This window comes from Perna viridis, chromosome 8, assembly GCF_037379345.1.
Source record: "Perna viridis isolate PV_CMFRI_1.1 ecotype Kerala chromosome 8, ASM3737934v1, whole genome shotgun sequence".
Classification (NCBI taxonomy): Eukaryota; Metazoa; Mollusca; class Bivalvia; order Mytilida; family Mytilidae; genus Perna; species Perna viridis.
The window spans coordinates 24,795,075-24,816,357 of NC_142452.1; the positions used below are offsets into that span (position 1 = coordinate 24,795,075).

The following is a 21,283-nucleotide window of genomic DNA, read 5'->3' on the forward strand; positions in this document are numbered from 1 at the left end:
CATGCCCAAACACTAAATATCAAAGGAGAAGACCGGATCAATAGCTGTATGAATTAAAGCACCTGATAAATGTACATGTGTCATTTTCTTTCGTTTTTAAAGCCCAATTATTTTTAAATAAAATATGGAAGACTAAAATACTAAGAAACACTTTCTTCTATAAAAAAGCAAAAAACAAAAACAAAAAACACTGTAACCATGGTAACAAAAATCAAGTTTTAGGTTTCTGTTACAGGACTTAAAAGAAAAGCAGAAAAATAGGCAGGATGTGTGTAATGTAGCTCTCTCGATGCTGTATTGCACATTGACAATATAATAGAAGAACACAATAACATATGTATGTATGTGTAAAAACAAAATATCAGGGAAAAAAGACCAGCAACTAAATTTAAGCAGAAATTGATAAAGTATGCAACATGGTCTCCACTAAAAATTGAAAGCAATCATATTAACTACAAAAAGAAAGAAAATAGTCTAAATAACACAATGTTGCGGTGCTGTAGTTTTTATTGTACTATATTCATATACTACATCATAAAAAGTATCAGTTTAGCAATAGACACCATATAAAACTAGAAATACTGAGTAAGCTCACAAAGAGAATACTTCCCCTTTTCTGCTTCAAATGGATGTATGACCAGAACATTCAACTTTCTCCTTTCGGAGTCCCCCATCAGTAATAATAATCCTTCATGCACATTAACATATGATGCCCAACATTCAAATTAAATTCATCAAAATCCCTTGAATGGTTTAGGAGGCATTGCACTTGCTAGGTTTTGGCATGTAAAATTCTTTAGTTGGATTATCTCCCCTTGGAGTCCCCATCTGTAAGTAATACCTTCATGCACATTTACAAATGATGTTCAACCTTCGTATAAAATTTTATCAAAATCCATTGACTACTTTAGGAGTTGTGTGTATGTAAAACCCTTTAGTTGGATTATCTCCCTTTGGAGTCCCTCAAACAGCAACTATTTTCTTTCATCTACATATGATGCCCAACATTTCTATAAAATTTCATCAAAATTCCTTGAGCAGTTAAGGAGGTATTGCACTTGCAAGAAATGTGGACAGGACAAACATACAGACAGACAAGTGATTCCTACATACACATATACCCCCAAACCTTGTTTGCTGAGTGTATAATAAGTATACTGGCTGTGAAATAAGTTGAGTGGAATAAAAAACAAAAATATTGGCTCCAAAACTGGAAAATGCATATCAAATAACTTCAAAACTTGGGAAAAAAATTGCCAAATATTAATTGTGCTTTTGACATAAGTGGAGATATTTGGAGATATTCGATAACCATACAAAACTTAATATCAAAACTAAAAGAATACTACATGACAACATATTTACCAATGAAATTGAAGTAAATGATACATGTGTACCTTCATTTAACAATTACAATCATTATATGGCACTAGAAGATAATTTTGGCCACAATGTGACTAGATACAACATATAGCAACATATATTTTACTACCTACAAATGCACAGGAAAATACTGTTGAACAGATTACAATAAAATCATTGTAAATGTTTGATAATAATTTTTTTAAATATTGTATGAATTACAATGCAGTGTGGGAAGAAACTGGGTGACTCACAAGTTACTGTGTTAGATTCTGTTTCTATTATAAATAAGAGTTTTTTTGGGTTTTTTTCTAACACTGATATGAAGAATTTTTTTCATAATAAAATAAATCATCAGTCTATATACTTCAAATAGATTGACAGTTATTTTTTTAACCTGTGAAAATACTCAGAAGAAACATCCAAAATTGAACAGTTTCAGGAATGCTTTTCTTATGAAATCTTTGCCAGTAACAACAGTTGCAAAATGAACGTGGAATGTAAGAAATCAAACAATATATTTTTTTAAAAAACACATCTAAGTATTTTAGTCAATGTTTTGCCAACTGCCAGATTTTTACTGAGACTGGTATTATGTCTTAATGTAAAATTTGCCTCAATTTAATAATCAAAAGCATACAGAGTTATCTGATTTGTTTCTGATTAAAATCAAGAGTTACATGCATTGAAAAAAATGTACCTTGCAAATAGCAGCATGAGTTCTAATGGAAAATATATCAAACATTATCTCATCAAAAACACTTTAAGAAAACCTCCTTTATGTGATGCTAGTTCCGATTTTAACTTAAAAATTAAATAAGTAAACATAACAACTGAAGAAATCGCCAGTAATAAAAATGTAGTCTGTAAATTGTAGGCTTTTGCTATAGAACTCAATGGTAATCCTGCCATGAAAACTCCAACTGAAAATGAAAGTAAAGATTCTATTTATACATTAGTAATATTTAAGTCAATAAAGTCATACTTGGTTTCACAGTTCCTCAACTTAAAAATGTAAAATAAACCACAAATTTCATTTTCAATCCCTTATTAAATAGAACACTTTTTTACGAAAAGGTTATTTTTTTACAAAAAGCTGATTTCTCCAAATCTTACTAAATGTTTCCTATTTCTGCAGAACTTTTTATCTTTACATTTAGGTTGCTCATAATCTATGAACAAAAACCTTACATCAGGGTCAAAAACCATTGCCAAAAGCAGAAAACATAGGTTTATATAGGCAACAGAATAAGGTATTACATGTAATAAATAAAATATCAATTTAAATAAAGCACTTTCACAGTTACTTCCATTACTGAAAAGGTCTTTATTTATGTAGAGTTCAACTGGGGTCAAAAGGCATAAGATCAGGAACTTCACAAAGGAAGCCAAAGGTAGAGACACTTGAATCAATCACTACAAAGGTTTTTTAATTGACACATTTATAATAGAAGCGTTTAAGATATGTTTATGTTCGGAGGCATATTTCCACGTAACTGGTACTGTTTTATCCTTTCATGTAAAGTATGAAACTGTAAACCAGTTTCCACAAGATTTGATGTAAATGTCAAATGTGAAAGTCATCTATCAAGAATATTTTTACAACAGTATAACCACAGTGTTGGATCCAGAGTGAGGGCTTTGGGTATTGAAATTGCCCTTATATTAGAAATTGTTGTCAATTTTGTGCAAAATTTTTCCAAAAATGAGCAAATGATAGCTTTCTGGATTGGAACATTCCCCACATTTTATAATTTATTAGATCTGTCCCAAAACAAAATATTTCCTAAACCTATACACGCACTATAAGCCACTTACTATTAGAAAACAATGCTGCAACTGCGTAAGTAGTCCCTGATATACTTTGAGGTGCTGCTTCTATGGCAATGACCCCAGCTATCGATATTGGTCCATAAGTAGCCAAGCCCACCATAAAACCAATCAAAGTTATAACAACCTGATAAAATATACAATATCTTCGAACTGACAGAATATCAAGCAAATGCATATACCGGGTATTGCATTGGGAAATTCATTATCATTCATGCCATATAATGCCCTCCAGACTGATATGGATTTTATGAGTGCCTGATATGGACTTACTATAGAAAATCCATACGACACTGGTATCATGTCCTTGCATGCTATTTCCCTCCCAGTATTGGACCTCAGTTATGACACACTTCCAGTAGTCAGCAATCCAAAATATGGCTGAGTCAAAGGATGTCAGGCCCATCAGATAATTCAATGAAAATGACACTTATACATTTATCAATGACATGAAAAACCCAAGAAGGAAAACCACAAGTGACAACAAAATCATCCATGGCTGATATAAAAACAAATTATCTACTAGAATTAGAACAATTTCAACATTGTTAATGGAACAAAACTAAATCCACTATACATATTTTCTAAATATGTGATAAATAAATCTTTACATGGCATAACCATATTGGCCCTGGTATCATCCCTTGACCCATATCAGACCTCGGGCTAAAAGCCCTCAGTGAAATATGGGCGTCTCTGAATGATACCGGGGCTGATAGGATTTATGCCAGGTAAAAATCTATAATTCTCATATGTTAATTTTTGCTTGAATGCATATGATAATCATATGTGTGTAAACTAAAACATAAGATCATCAAATCATGCTTGATTCGTCATATGTTGCAAACCATATGATTCCCATATGTGGCTCATTTGGTTATGTATATTTTAATATAGGGCTTGATAACAAGAAAGATCTAAGATAATACTCCTTATCTTATCATACATTTATCTCAACTTCATACATTCCACATATTGGCAAAATTTTGAAAAAATCTTTAAATTTTTTTTTTCTTGTCTCGTCAATCCTATAGTTCATTGCATATAAAAACTGGTCACACTTATTTTGTGTTTAAAAAACTTGGCAATTTCTTTAAGGTTTTCTCATGGTCCTGAAGATGTCATCTTATTTGATAAACTAGATGATACTGAAAAGATACAGCACTTCATAATAAGCTTTATTATTGGTTCTGTTCACACAGTTAATTATGCTTTCTTGCAGATTGGTACATGATGAACAACTGATTCTTGTTCAACACTTTAATTCTGTTGTAGGATTTTTTTTTAGTTTTCCATGCATAACTAACTTTTTCCATTCCAATATCAGTTTTCAAAGATTTTTTTTCTTTTGCTTAATGGAAAGTGGAACATAACATTATCCTATGATTTCTCGCATCAAAATTTTTACTTTACCAAGATGACAGAAAATGAGAATCCTCAATTAAAAAATGATTACAAGGTTTTCCATCAATTAAAAAAATTTTACCTCTACCTTTGAAGAATGTTTTCCATCAATTAAAAAAATTTGCCTCTACCTTAGAAGAATGTGTATCAATGAGCAAGGAAAAACAGTACAAAGCTGCTGCTAGTATTATGATGAAATGGATCCATAATGTTTTCCTTACTAGATGCTGGGGTACTGAGCTATTCTGAAAAATAAATAACCATATAAATGTAAAAATATATATCATATACTTGTCAGCACAAAATTATCTTCAAATACATACATACTGCACAAGTTAAAAAATCTACAGTGTATGTTACAAAATTCTTAAAGTAATATACTTATGGTAAACAAGATTTTATTTGAATTTGGAATTATTTTGTAATTTGGAAAATTAAAAAAAAATAATAATTTGTAAAACTAAGAGGGTTAGTCATACCAGAATGGCTAAGGGGGTAAGGTTAGTTTGGCAGAAAAAGGCAAGAAAAACTTACTTGACCCCCTTAGTCATGATGGCATGACTAATCCCCATAGTAGATATAAGTTCTATAAATATTTGTTTTACTTACTTTCTTTAATCCAAAATAATTCCACATTCAAGTAATACCTTGTTTGATTGCATTTACTGCTAAAAAATGGCTAAATTTCAGCATGCTTCAAATGTTGAACAAAAAATAATCCAAATTCTCCATAATAAAATGTTCACATCTTCAATATATACAGAAACATTGTGCAAAGTTTGAACAATAGTGGTTTAATCCTTTTTGAGTGACTGATCACAAAAAGTAGGTACTCCTTAGCCTGATGGACAGAGTCTAGAAGCTACTAGACTACTTTCACCTTTGGTGTCGCAGGTAAAAATAGAAAATCTCATTCATTGTATTATGTGCCATATACTTGTGTGCTGCAATAGTAATATTGTTTTATTTCTATGTCCCATGAAGAACTATATTTAATTTTACAAAATTTTAAAGAAATTTCATAAAGGAAGTGACCAAGTTTAAACTATAATAGGAAATTTAATGCAATAAAAGAGGCAATTGACATATCAAAGGAAATTATGACATTGTGATGCCATTCCTCTGCTCCTTCATCATAACTATTTGGCACTACCAAGTCAAAAGTACAATCAGAAATTAAATTTAACGAGAATGGATATGGTGAATATGTCAAAGAGACAACAATCCCACCTGGATGAAATATGTCAGCTCAAGGCCCAAGTTTGTTTTTTGCCGACAAAAGTCTATGTCTCCCCTTTCCTCAATCAAAAGGGTAAAATTCACACAAAATTTCAGTCAATCATAAAATCTTGGTATTATGCATACCAACACATCATGTGCAAACCACCAACAAAGTTTCATAAAATTTGGTGGTATATTTTCCAAGATGTTGTTACACTTACAAAAGTGTGACAGACAGACAGGGCAAAAACAATATGTCATCCCACCAAAGTTGAGCCATATATCAATAAGAACAGCCTATATGAACAGAAATTGAAGAAAGTGAAACCTATTCCAAGAGTCATAAAACGTTGAAATGCTATAACAAATCACAAAATATATTCTGCATTTACTGACAAGCTTAGACGAAGTTTTTTAAGTTGTAAGTTTTTTTTGACATTTTATGATTTTTCAAGGTTCTGTAATACATTAAAGAGAAATTATACTTAGATGTCTTCAGCCTCACTTTGGAGATCATGTGATCAGAACAATATCCTGCTATGAAACTTCCCACAATGCCACCAACTTCCACACTACTGACAAAGCCACTTCCTGAAATAACAAGGGAAATGTTAATGAAAACACATAGCATTCATTGACCTTTACCTTAAACCTAAAAACTATTGAAATTTTTAATTATTAATCATCTATCTCAGACAACTAGTGCAAAATACTACAGGAGTTTTGGTTAGAAGGAAATGAAAGATGGGTTTTACTTGTCAAAAGCTAAAATGTACATAATGCTTAAAGTAGAACAAACCTATTATATGGAGCATTCTTTTCTGTCATCTTGCAAAATCATACAGAAGTAAATGAAATGTCTCTAAATTATTCAGAAAGAATTTTTTGCATGAAACTACATGTTTAAATGGAAAAATTACAAACATTAATTTTAAGAACCTTCTTTCAAGGAGAAGATAATTAGCGGGAAAATGTTCTATAGAAAAATAATGAGAATTTTTGGTTTCTTTAATATTAAAAGAGAAAAAATTAAGTGACACCTAATTTTCTTTTTGAAATATAAAATAATGTCAGATAAGTGTTCTTTATACAAATTTTTGAGAAATTTTATGTACTATTTTCTCAATAGTGAAATTCAAAATTCCCTACAGAATCTATATAAAATGTAAAAAATGTTAAATGTGTGTATTTATATAATTATATAACTGATTTCAATCAGATAACCTCTCAGCCGTTAATCATCGCATAAACATTTTTAAATGAGTGTTTTGTCTTCAAGCGACAGCGAAAAAAACAGACAGTGCGCAGGTGCTAAAAGTGGGGTTGTACCGACATATACTGTTTGACGATATGAAGATGTCATATTGTTGACAATTTCACATCTGTTGTTGTATATCACACTGATATATACTTTATTCACCTCCATAAGGAGAGTAGAAATATAACATATAGTACAAGTATGCAAGAAAAAGAACGGACAAGATATATATAATCAATGCACAATTACTCACAAGCACACAGCTCATGCAACATAGTTCAACAAAAAACCTGATATACATATAACCTACCTTTACAGTGAATGTACATTCATTCATATATCTCATCGATAATGCATTATACAACACACATCATCCTCTCTACTGATCACATTCTGCTCCCTACCACACTTTACTAACAAAAAATATGACTAATTCTCACAACCACTTACTGAATCATACTACTCTCATCTGATGGTAACATTCAAATAACTATACCCATCAAATCATGCATCTGAAGCTGAATCATTTACAACAGTATAATATCAAAGTCATCATATGTGGACTATTTCATATATTGAAATTTATTTTGATTATAAAGGAGCAAAAGAACTAATACCATTGAAAAATGAGTTTGAACGAAAACATTATTTTTGGTTACAAAAAAATCTAACAAAAACTCTCTATAACAGTGAAATCTTTGTAAATCAAAGCCATTTTCTGGTTTACACAGGTTTTCAGCTTACTTTTCCAAGGCGAAATAGACTTTGGGTTTATTCTGTGTAAAACAATATCTAATACTCGATAAATTTTGTCCAACCAGAATAAAAACTGACATGACAAAAGTATCCAAAATATTCTTATGGAAGTACTCAATCACATGGAATTTGTGATACTATACCTATAAGTAAGCTGTGTTTATGGTCATCTACAAGATACAACTGTGCCCACTGTAGAACTCCATGTTGTACCACAGATAACATCATATAACAAAGACAAACTCCTAGAAATCCTGGTAACATCAGTATCTTCCAACGAGAGTAACTCTCTGATTTATCTATAGAAAAGAGACCAACATGATGACTAGACACCATTAAAAATGTGCTCATATATGTACTAATCATTTGCAGGTGGGTCACAAAAAATACCATATCTGGATTATCCATTGACCAGGTTGCCATACTGTTCTCTTTAAGGCTCTCTTGCAATCTGGGATTGTGACCTCAAAGTTCTCTCTGATGCCTTTTAATTTGTGGACAGCAAAACAAAGTTGTACCTGAATGGTTTTGATTTCAAACTTAGTAAATGTTTTTTAATGCTAAATGTGTTTCCTAAAAATAAAAAGGTTGTATCTTTATTAATATCACCCCCTTAAAATTATGCTACACTAAATCTTACACTTTGGTCATTTACTGAAAGATAAGATACATGTGTGCTGTGTAAACACTTGGCCAATTTTAGATATATACATGTGAGTACAAGAAGTATATATATAGCATTGTATAAGGCGTGTATGATTTTTTCTTCTTTGCCATCTTATGTCGCCATTGGTAGCACAATAATGTCGAGTGGGAATGATGATTTGACAGAATCTGACAAATTTAGCAACAACTGACATCAACACATAGACTACTTTCAATCATCACAATACCAACTCATAAAGAACAGCCCTCAGAATGTTCATCATCACCATGCCAAATCATAGAGAACAAAGTCCTCACAATGTTTATCATCACCATGCCAAATCATACAGAACAAAGTCCTCACAATGTTCATCATCACCATGCCAAATCATCAAAAACAAAGTCCTCACAATGGAAAGCTATACAAATCTGACCTGGGTCTGATTTCAGTCTGACATGAAGTGACCTGCTATGCATACATATATATATATATATATATACAGAAGATTAAAATATGGAACAACTGGTCATTCACAAAAGTTGTTCCAGGTCTGAAAGATGAGGCCTCTCTAAGTTAAACTTTATCCTCTTACAGGTACATGTAACATCTACCTAATATGAATGCTTACCTTCCTTACTATCTTTCACTGTTTCAGAACTTTGCTCTGGTTTATTCTTTACCAGTACAAAGGTTAAACAACCAACAAGTATGGATACTGTGCCTGAAAAAGTTGTCGGAAACTTTAAGTTAATGAGTATAGCATCTAAATTAGAAATACTGTGAGCAAGCTCACTAGGAGAACTTACCCACTTGAAATGGACTTTCATGATGAGGTTGTTGTCTCTTTTGACACATAAACCATACCTATTCACATTATGCTAAATGTTAAATTTAAAATCCTTCAGTTTAATACTATAAATGGAAATCAATGTTTAATTCTTAACACTTTGGTTTAATTATATCCCTTTTGAGTCCTCTGAAAGTAATTATATCCCTTCAAACAAATCCAAATATAATGCTGAACTTTCCAACAAAATTTCATTAAAATCCCTTACACAGTTTAGAAGTTGCACTTACATCAAATGTGGGCAGAAAGATAGGGTGATTTTTGTTTAAGGGGGTAAAATAAACACCAAAGTGTATCTAGATATTCCATGGAAAAACTACGTATGCACCCATTTGACTAGCTAGTGTCTGTGTCAAACCCATGAATCATAACATTCTCTCTCAGGTAGAAATGGTTTAAATCATTTTTCCACATAGCAACATACAATTTAAATTTTTATTTTAAAAAAAATGTTTAGTTTGGGTCCCTGTAAAGAGCACATACATGTACATAATTTTTTCAACCTATGTACTTGTAATGAAATATATTTCTGTAGCCTCCATTATTACATGTATAAATTGTTTATGAAATTAAGACAAAAAAAAGATCTTGACAGATTTGAGATTTAAACCTTTGTCAAATAAATACATGTACCCATATTTTTTCTACTGTAAACTATTTTTTCCCATATACAATTGAACTGGTATAAATTGAACCCAGAACAAACCAGTTCTCTAAATAGAGTAGGAATCTTTCAAACTTAAATAATATCAATTTCACACATTTTTATATTGTGTAAAACCAAACACCTGTTTAAGAAGTTAGACATAGGGTAAGAGGCACAACTCTTACAAATCATTGGAACGTTTGTATTCAGTATTTTACATCCATCTCATGTAAGCATCAAAGTAACTTGGATTGATTTTCATTCTGTTTCATTGAAAGCTTGATAGACTTTGGTGAAATCAAATTTGATACACAAAAAAATCACTGATTTCAAAAATTATTTCCCTTAGATCTACCTACTTAAATCAAACAAATTCTTCAGCTCAAAAGGATTTCAATTCAAAAGCTCTGACAGTACTTTTTTTTTTAAATTGCATGCTTTTCAATACCTAACTAGTTTTAAAATAGTGACACAATTTCCAGAATGAAATTGGAGATATGTTAAAAAAAACCAAAGCTGTATAAATTCAACATTATTATTGGATGCCAAGGTATATAAGTCAAAGCAAAATCATTTGCTATATACCCTGTTGCTAAGACCTTACCAGCCAGCCCCATACTTTCTCTCCATCCAATTCTGGAGATAAGAAATGCTGTTACCAGTGGACCTACTGTCCCTGCAACATTCATAGAGGTGGACAAAATACTCCATACTGTTCCAAACATAGCAGGGGGACACCACTGAAAAATAAACAGATATACTAAAAACGATGATAAGCCAATCAGTGTTCTCTCCATAAATCATAAGTAGCCTGAGCAGACTAGCTTATCCCTAAAATAGCCTGTGTGGAATGGCTTTTCACTAAAATAGCCTGTGCATACTAACTTTTCCCTAAATAGCCCATGGAATGGCTTTTCCCTAAAACAGCCTGTGTGGAATGGCTTTTTCCTAATATAGGAATGGCTCTTCCCTAAAATTGTAGTAGAGTGCTCATAGTGTATTCAGTTACTTTCAGACAGCACAGTATTAAAATTAAAGGGTCAGAGTAATAGAGATATTCTACATTTGTACATACATGTATGTAAAAGCTATGAAACATGAATGACTCATTCATAAATGATATATTTTGGAAATGCTGTAAGCAGCTAGGAAGGGATTTTAATCCAGTTACAAAACGAGTTAGTCAGTTAGTCAAGACATCAACAAAATAAAAACATAGAAGTGCATTATGAATAAAGTTATTTAAGTACAAACAGCTCTGTCCCATATTGACAAAGCCTAAAATAATATTAGAACAGCAAAGCACATCACAATTATGTCCCAGGAATAACACTTCTCAATTCTCATCCTCTCTATTTTTAGGGTTTGATGATCCATAACTCTGATAAAACATACTTAATGAATTGCATTTATTAAGAATACTTACAAATGTTTTTTTTTCTTTTATATATCCTTTTTCTCTTGTGTGGACTGACAGATCAATGTGTGTCATAATATTTTCCATCATTTAAGATCGACACATAATAAAATTTAGACAGACTGGTTAGTAAAAGTATTCAAAAATAAGTAGAGGAAGAGTCAATAGATTTATAGGGAGAAAAAAATAACTTCATCAATTGTAATGTTATGTAGGACTAAAGCATTTGGTATATCCCTTTGCACAAAGTCCCATAACTCTGGAATGGGAATATTCTTCCATTTAGGAAAAAAAATAGAAAAACAGATTATAATCAGTGTGTTCATTAGGAATAGGCAGAAGGTCAATTTTACGTTTTAGGAGAAAAAAAAACAGAGAATAGATTATAATACAATACCTGTTTAAGTATAATAGCAGCTGCAGGCCATCCTGGTCCTTGAGATATTCCATTCATAAACCACCACATACATAATACTAGCCCAGAACTAAAACCTGTAAATTGTCACAGAACAACAATGCTATTACTATGATAACTGGTAAACAAGGGTCAACTTTTAAGAGGCTGTCCACGCAAAAAATCAGACAGATTCTATGATAAGAGTGGCACAGGGTAAATTTTATCCAACTGAATATTTTGTTCAGAAATAATGTTTATATCATATGTACTTCAAACAGTAAAAAGATTTTTTCAATGCAACAATGGTTGGCTCAGAAAATGATTTTGAAGTTCCCTAACAAAGCAATCACATTTTGCATAAAGATAAGGATTATCTCCCTTTTTTCCGTGACTTTCAATGCTTTCTATGTATTTTTTTTTCACTTTTACCATTGCAAGTTTATCAAGTCAATATTAAACATTGAAAAATGATGCATTTATGATATGAAATGGATGATTTTCTTTTTAAACAAAATTTGTCATGTGCAATCCACTGTCTGGTTTCTGCATGGACACCCTCTTAATTAAAAAGGTGCAGTCTAATCAAATGTTCATACCTAAGTGATGCTTTAATTTTGCTAATTTAAATAATAACATTGTAGAAAAAAATCACCCTTAACATAAAAATACTGTATTCTGATATTGTCGACTTCAACAAAGGCCATGAATAAACTGAAAAACTAAAATGTGGACAATATTCACTTACTTAATACCCCCACTCCCCACTTGATAACATGCACTCTTTGACCTCACAATTGTTTTGGATCAAAATCTAAGGTAGGAGGTGCACAATACAAATGTGTTATAAAGATTCTGTGAAAGTTTCATCAAAATCCATTCAGTGATGTAGGAGACTTAGTAACATACAAGAGATGAGTATTCCTCTCAATAAAGGAAGGAAAAAGGGAGGCACATGAAGTAAGGACACCACTCAAAGTGGGTAGCATAATGGGCATGCTTACAAAACAACTAAAATAGGTTCACTGAAAAACATCTATACATGTAAGTTCAAACACCATGTTTTGGCTGGAAACAAACAAAACATTTTTTGCCAGTTTAAAATCTTTTTCACAAATTCTCAGATGCAAAATGACAAAAAGATATTTAAACAAAAAGTACTACATAATTAAGTACATAAATTTGTTTTTGCCATGGGTGTGTGCTAGATACATATACATGTACTATTTAAAAGAAAGTTGAACTTGCAAGGACAACTAAAATTTTTCAGAGGAATCTTATTAATGTAAAATTGCATATTCTTAAATGTATGTATATTTTTAGTATTTGATCTTTCATCTGAACTCCAATTTTACTTCCTATATAATCAAGTTTTCACATGTAAGTTAATAAAATCCAACTTAGTTTATTTTTCTCTCTCCAGAATGATACATATGCTTGTTTAACAGTAATTATCATGATTTTTTTTTTCAAGTTGCACATTTTGCAAACAAACAATATCTATATATATATATATCGATTTATATACACTCCTACCTGTAAATCCAACAGCAGTTATACCAGAAATAATCAAACCTCCACTTAAAAGAGCTGTTGGGCTGACAATATCCACCAAAATACCACACAGAAATTTACTGATTGCATAAGCAAAAGACTGACTACTTGTTATTAAACCTGAAATAAAACATTTATGCATACCTCACATTCTGCATCTTCTTTTTTACTATTAGTAATGTTCAGACAAAAGCATCATTCTTAAGCTTGCCATGCATAATGAAAATAAATGACTGACCCTTACAAAACACTTCACAAGATGCAGCTTTATATGCCCGTAGAGGGAAATATGGACATAATTAATATGATTAACATTCAAGCTTGATTTGTATTTGTGTTTGATATAGAATAAGATTTTGACCAGAATAGGAGTGGTCAAATAACTTAAATACTTATAATAATTAATTGGCATTTTTGTCTCAAAACCTGTGTGCAACAATCATTCAGAATGGTTTTGCAGGCTGTACCTGTTTATGAATTAAAATTTAAAATTAATTTTACAGGTTTTTGACATGCATGTACAGATCAACTCCAGTCTTATTCTATATACAGACTGCTGCTTAAGGTAGACATAGGGTAAGGGACATTACTCTTGGAATCAGTGATATGTTTGTATGATATTCAATTTCGCCAAAGCCAATAAAGCCTTCATTTGAAACAGAATGAAATCAATCCAAGTTACTTTGATGTTTACATGAGATTGATGTAAAATGCTGAATACAACGTACCACTGATTTCTAAGAGTTATGTCCCTTATCATACATGTAAGTCTACCTCCATAAACAGGATCACCATTTTTGCTTAACTCACCTATCTGACTCTTATCAAAACCCTCTGATACTAAAGCTGGGATAGAGAAGGCTACTGATCTTCTGACATAAATATACACCATATAACTTATATACAGACCAGTATATATCAATAGTTGCCGCCCCTTCACTTCCATATTTCTTTTCAATTCAGTAATGAAAACTGGGAATTCATTATGTACATAGACTGAAGTAAAAGAAAAGAAAAGCATTATCTTTAAAAAAAAATTACAAGAAAATAAACATTTAAAAATATGCATGATTTCAGTCACCCATTCATATTACATTACAAGTTCTGAACAGGTATTTATTGGATGCCTTACATAATTCAGATTTAATGTTGTATGCAGCAAATGCATTATAATACTTTGCACACCACAATACATTTTAATTATGTATTCACCTACATTCCATCTGACTAAATTTTCAGAAATTGAAATTGTGAAACACAAACTTGTTGCTACCTCTTTACAAGCTGAGCCTTGTCATGCTAGTAGCATGAAAGTTCTTTCTATGTCCTGGTTCCCAAACTTCACAAATCACTTTATAAATAATGATTTATTTCTCTTCATGTCATCGCCCTACACCTAGAAAGCTTATGAAAATAATGGAATTTTTTGTAGCCATTTTTGGAGTTTTAAGTACCAGTTCATATAAAATTCAGACACTGCTTATGGTAAGGTGATTTATGGTGTAGAAAAACCCATCGAACAAACAATGTTTTTTTCAGTCTTAAAATGCTATTTTTTAGGTAACATTAGTCTTTTCTGCATTCATATCACTCTAAAATCAACCAATTCAAAGAAAATAAAAAATGATAACTCTTTCAAAGTGCTAATTTCATGTACAATCTATATAAATTTTACCTCAAAAGCACAACACCCAAATGAAAAACCAAGACTGATTATATGGACTGTATCTGATTAGGAAATAAAAGTTAAATTAGTGGCTTTTTGACATGCATGAATCACCTCCTCTCTGATTTTGATAAAGACTGCTACTTAAAAACTCATTTGAAGTACTTGATACATTAAATGATAAATTACACACCCATGTGGGATCTTTCAAATCTGTTCATAGTTTGGATTTTTCTACTCTTTACACTATACTTTCACATAATTTAATTCATAAAACAAAATTTGCATGTGACAGATCAGGATGTGAATATATTTGTTCATATTCTTTTAGGATCATTTTTTCAGTAATGAAAAACATAAACTACGTTAATTGGACTTCTTTTGATATGCTTACAACACTCAGATTTCTGTTAGACAACATTTTCCTTTGCTTTGGTGATACTGTTTAACATCAAGTTATTAGAATTCCCATGGGAACCAATTGTGCACCACTTATTGTGAACCTCTTTCTGTATTGTTACAAATCACAATTCATGGCTTGAATAAATAAAAAGCTTCTGAACAAAAGTTGGTAAAAACATTTAATATTTAGAAGATATTTCGGCTCTAAACAATGACAACTTCAATATTATTATAAAGATAAATATCCAGCAGAATTTTCTTTGAATAAAGCAAATACTGGTGTAGAGGTGTATATTTTCATGATAATTAGTTGCATGTCTAGATAAGCATATTTTGATTTAGTCATTGTTAGTCTTATATCCAGAAGTTTATCTTTGTTATGATTTAAGTGATTTGTTATAGGAAAGGTGATGAAGTACAGTATCATGTTACCCATTGATGATGTTGTTTTAAGTAGTTGTCAAAGTTTTGGATTTATTGGAAATTGGTGCTAAGTTGGTGTTGAATTGGTGCTTAATTTAGGTCAGTTATGTAAGTTATTATAATTAAAATAATTGGTGCATAGTTGGTGTAAAATTGGTGTTGAACAGTATATAAGGGCTTTGATATTCAGTTTAAAAAAAACAGGGAAGATTGGAGATTTGATGTTTAGGAATATACGGTTGCAGACTAAATGTAAGATTGGAATTTATTTTATGTGGTTAAGGGATGTGTTTTTGGAGACAAGTGATGCAAGAGGAATATTGTTTTTGAGAGTTGCAACTTGCCGTAACTGGAAGTTATCGTTGATGATGTTAGTCGTTTTGACATATACTTGCCTTGACAAGAAGTATTTGTATTCCAGACAATTGTCCGAGGTTATTTTTGAATTATTGAAGTTAGTATAACTTGCCTTAACAGGAAGTTATCATGTTCAAGACAATGGTCCGAGGTGCCAGACGGTGGTCTGAGGTCGTAGATTGTATGTGTTGACGATAGTGTAACTTGCCTTAACAAGAAGTTATCGCTATATGGAGAATTCCTCGTTTGTTGATGTCTGTTGCATTGTTCCCCTGTGACATATGGATCCCATCCGTATTAAGGAATAAGAGAACTCTTAGATAATAATATGATTGAGTGCACGGTACATATGAGTTTTCATAATTTTCTGATGTCAAAATAACTTTTCATCCTGTTACATGTATTTTATGTATAATCATAATAAACTGTAGATTAGTGACAATTCTTTTTATTTTGTGACCTGCCTGGAATTGTGAGTAACTTGGCTTCTGCGGTTAAAACAAAACAGGCAAGAGCTTTGCACATACTCGGCCGCCATGGCACTGGTAATAAAGAATGTCCAATTCTTGATCTTAACATTCATATCAATAATGGTGAATTTAATAGTAAAATTTATGATAAAAAAGGATGATTTTTATTCCATAATTGTCTACTATCCGTTTTCGGATGGTGATGTCCCCTACTATCACAATCATATGGTGTCTACATATCACAATTGGTTCAATTTGCTCTTATTTGTAACAATGTTTTGGATTTAAAAAGAGAAATCTTCATATAACCAAGAAATTACTACATCAAAGTTTTTGATATCAGAAACTTATAAAACATTCACAAAGTTAAAAAAAAATCACAGAACTGATTCTCAAATGCAGATGTACTTGTAAAGGAATAATATGTGCAGGTATCTCTCACCCTTTGTTTTACGGTAATATTCTACACAAAGCACAGAAAGCTCGATAATCACCAAATGTCACTCAGTTAACTTAACCAATGAATAGGCTCATTCATAAAGGATATAGTTATGATATTGTTGTTAAATCGTTAAGGATAGCATTTTTTGGTATTAACATTGATACGGACTCATAAGGATTTTACATAGAAATTAAAACACCATATTTAAAAGTAGATTTTGGTATGACATTGGTTACATCCTTATTTTATGACTTACGATGTACCATGGTTCTCCAGGAATCTAGATTAGGGGGGCGCACATTTAAAATTTTGCCGAGCAGAGAGGCAAAAAATTGTTTTAGGTTAAATTCTTGAAGTTTTCTTCTGGAGTGGGTGTAATGTAGATATCTTTTGGGGTAAAATTAGCAAGAAATTAAAGTTTCAACCTAAAACAGCCTATATCTACCCCTGACAACCCATGCTTTGCAAATTTTTTGGGGGCACGCCCGCCACGCCCCCACCTGAATCCGCCCCTTGTTCTCAACCCCTCATGGGAAGAATTGGGATTGATATTACATACGATGAAGACAACTTTTTGTAAGGAAAAACTAGACTGGAGCTGGCATGTCAGTTAACTCCTAACAGTCCTTTTTGTACATTTGTGTAACAAAAAATCAGTTTCTTTATTTCTGTTTGAACATGGGGCTCAGATCTTTTTGGACTGATTTTGATATATTTAATTGCAGTGCAATATTTTTTCCACAGTGGCAAATAAGATTTTAAAGGGAGAGGATAAAGTGATCACCGAAGTACTTTTACCCTGCCACATTTTTTGCACCCATCCCAAGTCAAGAATTCTTGACCTCAGTGCATATATGTCTTGTATCAATTGCTTTTTCAATTTACTTTTATGTTTTTTTGAGTCCATAGGAGCAACTATTTTGCTGTAACCTGTTATGGGGATGCTGTCTGGTGGTATGAGGGTTTCCTCATTGTTCATTGAAGACCAATGGGTGGCCTTGAGATGACAATATTCATTACGGTTGGGTTGTTGTCTTTTTTACATACTCACTACATCCTTTCTCTTTATAATCATTTTTTTTTTTTATTTTGTAACATTTATATATATATTTTAACCGCAGTGATAATTAATTTGAACACTTTCCTTCTGAAGCAAGATACATGCAGACTTCATTTGCTTAGAAGCTCAGCATAATTCATTCCAAAACACAAGACAAAGGTAAAGGTACATAGAATGCCTACTTGATAACACAAAATCATTATTATTTGCAATGGTGAGCAAAGGGTTCATTCTACAAGGTACCAGTAGAAACATTAAGTTTACAATTCAAGTTGAGTTTACAGAGAAATTGAGATGCAGTAAATAGCATCATACAATATCACTAAGAATCGAATGATAAATCTCTATGCCTGTCAAATAATTAACAGCATTTCCACAAAAATACGACGTTATTGGACCTTATATTACATCTACGTGAGTCGTGGGAAACTGTAAACGTATCGGGAACCAGTTTTATATTACACTTCCGGGTCACATTTTGGGTTGTGGTTAGCTTGACTTGCTGAGCGACTTAGGAATGTCTTAGATTTTTCTCCTTCTTACAGCTTTATTTTGTGTAAACTGGAGTGTAAATAATACTATCATGACTTCTTCCATCGTTAATAAAATCGGCAGCGCGTTGGTAAGTGCTATAATTTGACAAAAAAATGAAAATTCGCGTGGAAAGGTTTATTTAAATATAGATCAGGGTGGTCAGAGCATGACATGACCTGAGCGGAATTTGAATTTAAAATTTATAGTGTTTTAAGTTATGATTTTGAACAAAGATCCGAGATTTATACTGAGTGATTTTCATTTCTTTATCAGTCTCAAAATTTTTTTTTTTTATGAAATTGGGCCCAGTCCCTAAAGATTCTTTTGAAATTGTAAAATTTATTATTTTTGTAAACCACTGTAGAAAAAATTTGTGTAGGGGACATACATGTATAAAGTAACAATGTCTGTTGGGCTGGAAGACCCAGTTAATGCTATGCTGTAGGTTTTTTTTTAAACAATTGTCTAAAATCCAAATTACTGCAATTTTAATTACAAAATGTTCGTGTACATTGTAATATCTTACTTAATGGGGTTATCATGCTTTAACATCACAAATGGCAGTATTATGTACAGTACTAAATGTAGCTTGTAATTTCAGATACCTAATAATTATAACTTGGTAGACGGCATTTGGATGTTAACCAGCTGCTATGTAATATTACCATGTATATCATGTGAAATTCATTCAGTCTATCATGATATGTTGGTCACTAAACAGTGTCCTCACTAGATCAAAACTTAGGGGTGCCGCACCCCGCCCCTATCAAGCCTGCATCCCTCAGTGCCCTTTCAGCATATTTGAATGTCCCATTAAGATTACACACTTGCTAATTAGCCCAAGCCAATTAAGAAGTGTCGCCTTTTTGATATCCAGTAGTAATTAACCCCGAGGTAATTCTCATGTAATTATCGGTCAGATTAGCGGTTTATCACCCTTGATGATTAAGATGATGTACCAAGCCAACTGGAGGACTGAAACTGCTGGTGAAAGATGTCAAAGCCAAGAAAATTGTATAAAATAATGTCCACCAGTTGTATGATCTGATTCAATGTATTGTTCACAATGCCTACACAGAAGCGCAAACTACTCAACTTTAAAATGAGGAGAAGAAAGTCGCCGAGACCAACCAGTCTATAAATTCTTTCTTCAGGAATAATGACAATTCTTGTTATTAAGATTTCATGTTTTATGATAATAAAGATTTATACTCCTGCCCAATTGTTTTTTGTAAGTATTATCAAGAACACGGAACTGGATCGATAAAAATAAATAGGTCAATAAGGAAGTTCATTACAATTTCAAAAATAGGTCTTATATTTATATTTGTCCCTGTTCATTTTCTATGTATGTTTTGAGAAGGGGAAATTCATTTAAATAAATCATTGCAATATTTTCCTTTTAATATTTTTTACAGACTCTGATTGTCTTAGTTTCCGTCATTTTTTATTTTATGACTTTTTATGCTGTTATAAATTTGAATAAATTGTATGTAAACAATGTCATGTTTTTATGCCCTCGCAACGAAACTGTCGGGAGCATATTAATTTACTCCTGTCCATCTGTCTGGATTACACATGATCATTGCTTGTCCGGCTATTTTTTTAACTACATCTAAAATATTTTACAGGATATTTCTTCACATGATGAAGGTGTGCAGGGCCAAAGGATTTTGATTTTCGTGAAATATTACGGAAATTGGTGATAGTTACACTTAGTCATATTACTCAAAAATAGGGCTATATGGCTTGTATGGCTATCTCCTTCTGTAGTATTTGAACTATATCTAAAATATTTTTTGCAGGATGTTTCTACACATAATGATGGTGTGCAAAGTCATAGAATCTTGATTTTCATGAAATATTACGGAAATTGGTGATAGTTACACCTAGTCATTTTCATCAGAAATAGGGCTATATGGCTTGTATGGTTATTTTCTCCTGGAGTTTTTGAACTATATCTAACATATTTTTTGCAGGATGTTTCTACACATAATGATGGTATGCAAGGTCATGGGATCTTGATTTTCATGAAAAATTACGGAACTGGGTGATAGTTAGACTTTGTAATTTTTGACAGAAATATACCCCAAGCAACAAAGTTAGGGATTTGTTATTGGGGGTATTAACATTTTTTATATGGCTGTCATTTCGTCCATCGGCCCTTTTTCTCATTGCAACTAGTCTGACACTACCAAATAGAAATTCATGACACTATGTGGCCAAGATACAGTATGTAGATATGCATATATTTAGGAATTTGTGTGCCCCAAACCATAAGTATCACAAGTCTTGGAAGGATGTCTGAATCTGCAAACCATGTCTTCATACAAAAATAAACATGTTCCTAATTTGGCAAATCTAGCGAGCGGGGGCATCATTAGTGTCTTACAGACACATTTGATTTACTAAAAGATAAAATCACTACTAACAAATGTTATGAAATTCATTGTCTCTATTCAGATCAAAGTCACATAGTATTTTTGGAAAATGATTGTTCCACATACATTTTTACTGTGTTAACTATTTCATGAGGGTGGTCAGTGTACAAATGTACAATAATAAATTGCATATCTTTATATCAAAAGAATTTA

The 21,283-nt window shown here is 31.9% G+C and overlaps 2 protein-coding genes across 15 annotated transcripts in view; one reads left to right on the forward strand and one right to left on the reverse strand.

The window, feature by feature from the left end:
• Positions 1 to 489: 489 nt before the first annotated feature.
• On the reverse strand, positions 490 to 18,604 carry LOC148609943 (glucose-6-phosphate exchanger SLC37A4-like). Of its 9 annotated transcripts, none has more exons than XM_088541560.1 (12): positions 18,564 to 18,589; positions 15,396 to 15,538; positions 14,146 to 14,331; positions 13,318 to 13,455; positions 11,785 to 11,879; positions 10,575 to 10,710; positions 9,106 to 9,198; positions 7,975 to 8,130; positions 6,323 to 6,408; positions 4,728 to 4,841; positions 3,181 to 3,319; positions 490 to 2,285 (listed from the first exon to the last, which is right to left on the reverse strand). In XM_088541560.1, exons 3-12 carry the CDS (start codon positions 14,279 to 14,281, stop codon positions 2,107 to 2,109), a joined length of 1,272 nt encoding a protein of 423 aa, XP_088397686.1. In that variant the 5' UTR covers positions 14,282 to 14,331; positions 15,396 to 15,538; positions 18,564 to 18,589; the 3' UTR covers positions 490 to 2,106. The 9 variants fall into 9 exon arrangements, with proteins under 9 accessions (XP_088397686.1, XP_088397684.1, XP_088397682.1 ...); XM_088541558.1 differs by having other exon boundaries at positions 14,609 to 15,538; positions 18,564 to 18,584; XM_088541556.1 differs by lacking the exon at positions 15,396 to 15,538 and having other exon boundaries at positions 18,554 to 18,604.
• Positions 18,605 to 18,617: 13 nt separating this feature from the next.
• Positions 18,618 to 21,283, forward strand: part of LOC148609944 (uncharacterized) — a 30,549-nt gene continuing 27,883 nt past the window's right edge. For all 6 annotated transcript variants that reach the window (XM_088541563.1, XM_088541567.1, XM_088541564.1 and 3 more), the window contains exon 1: positions 18,618 to 18,777. In XM_088541563.1, coding sequence (XP_088397689.1) covers positions 18,739 to 18,777 — 39 coding nt within the window. In that variant the 5' untranslated portion in view covers positions 18,618 to 18,738. The remainder of the gene's footprint in view (positions 18,778 to 21,283) is intronic.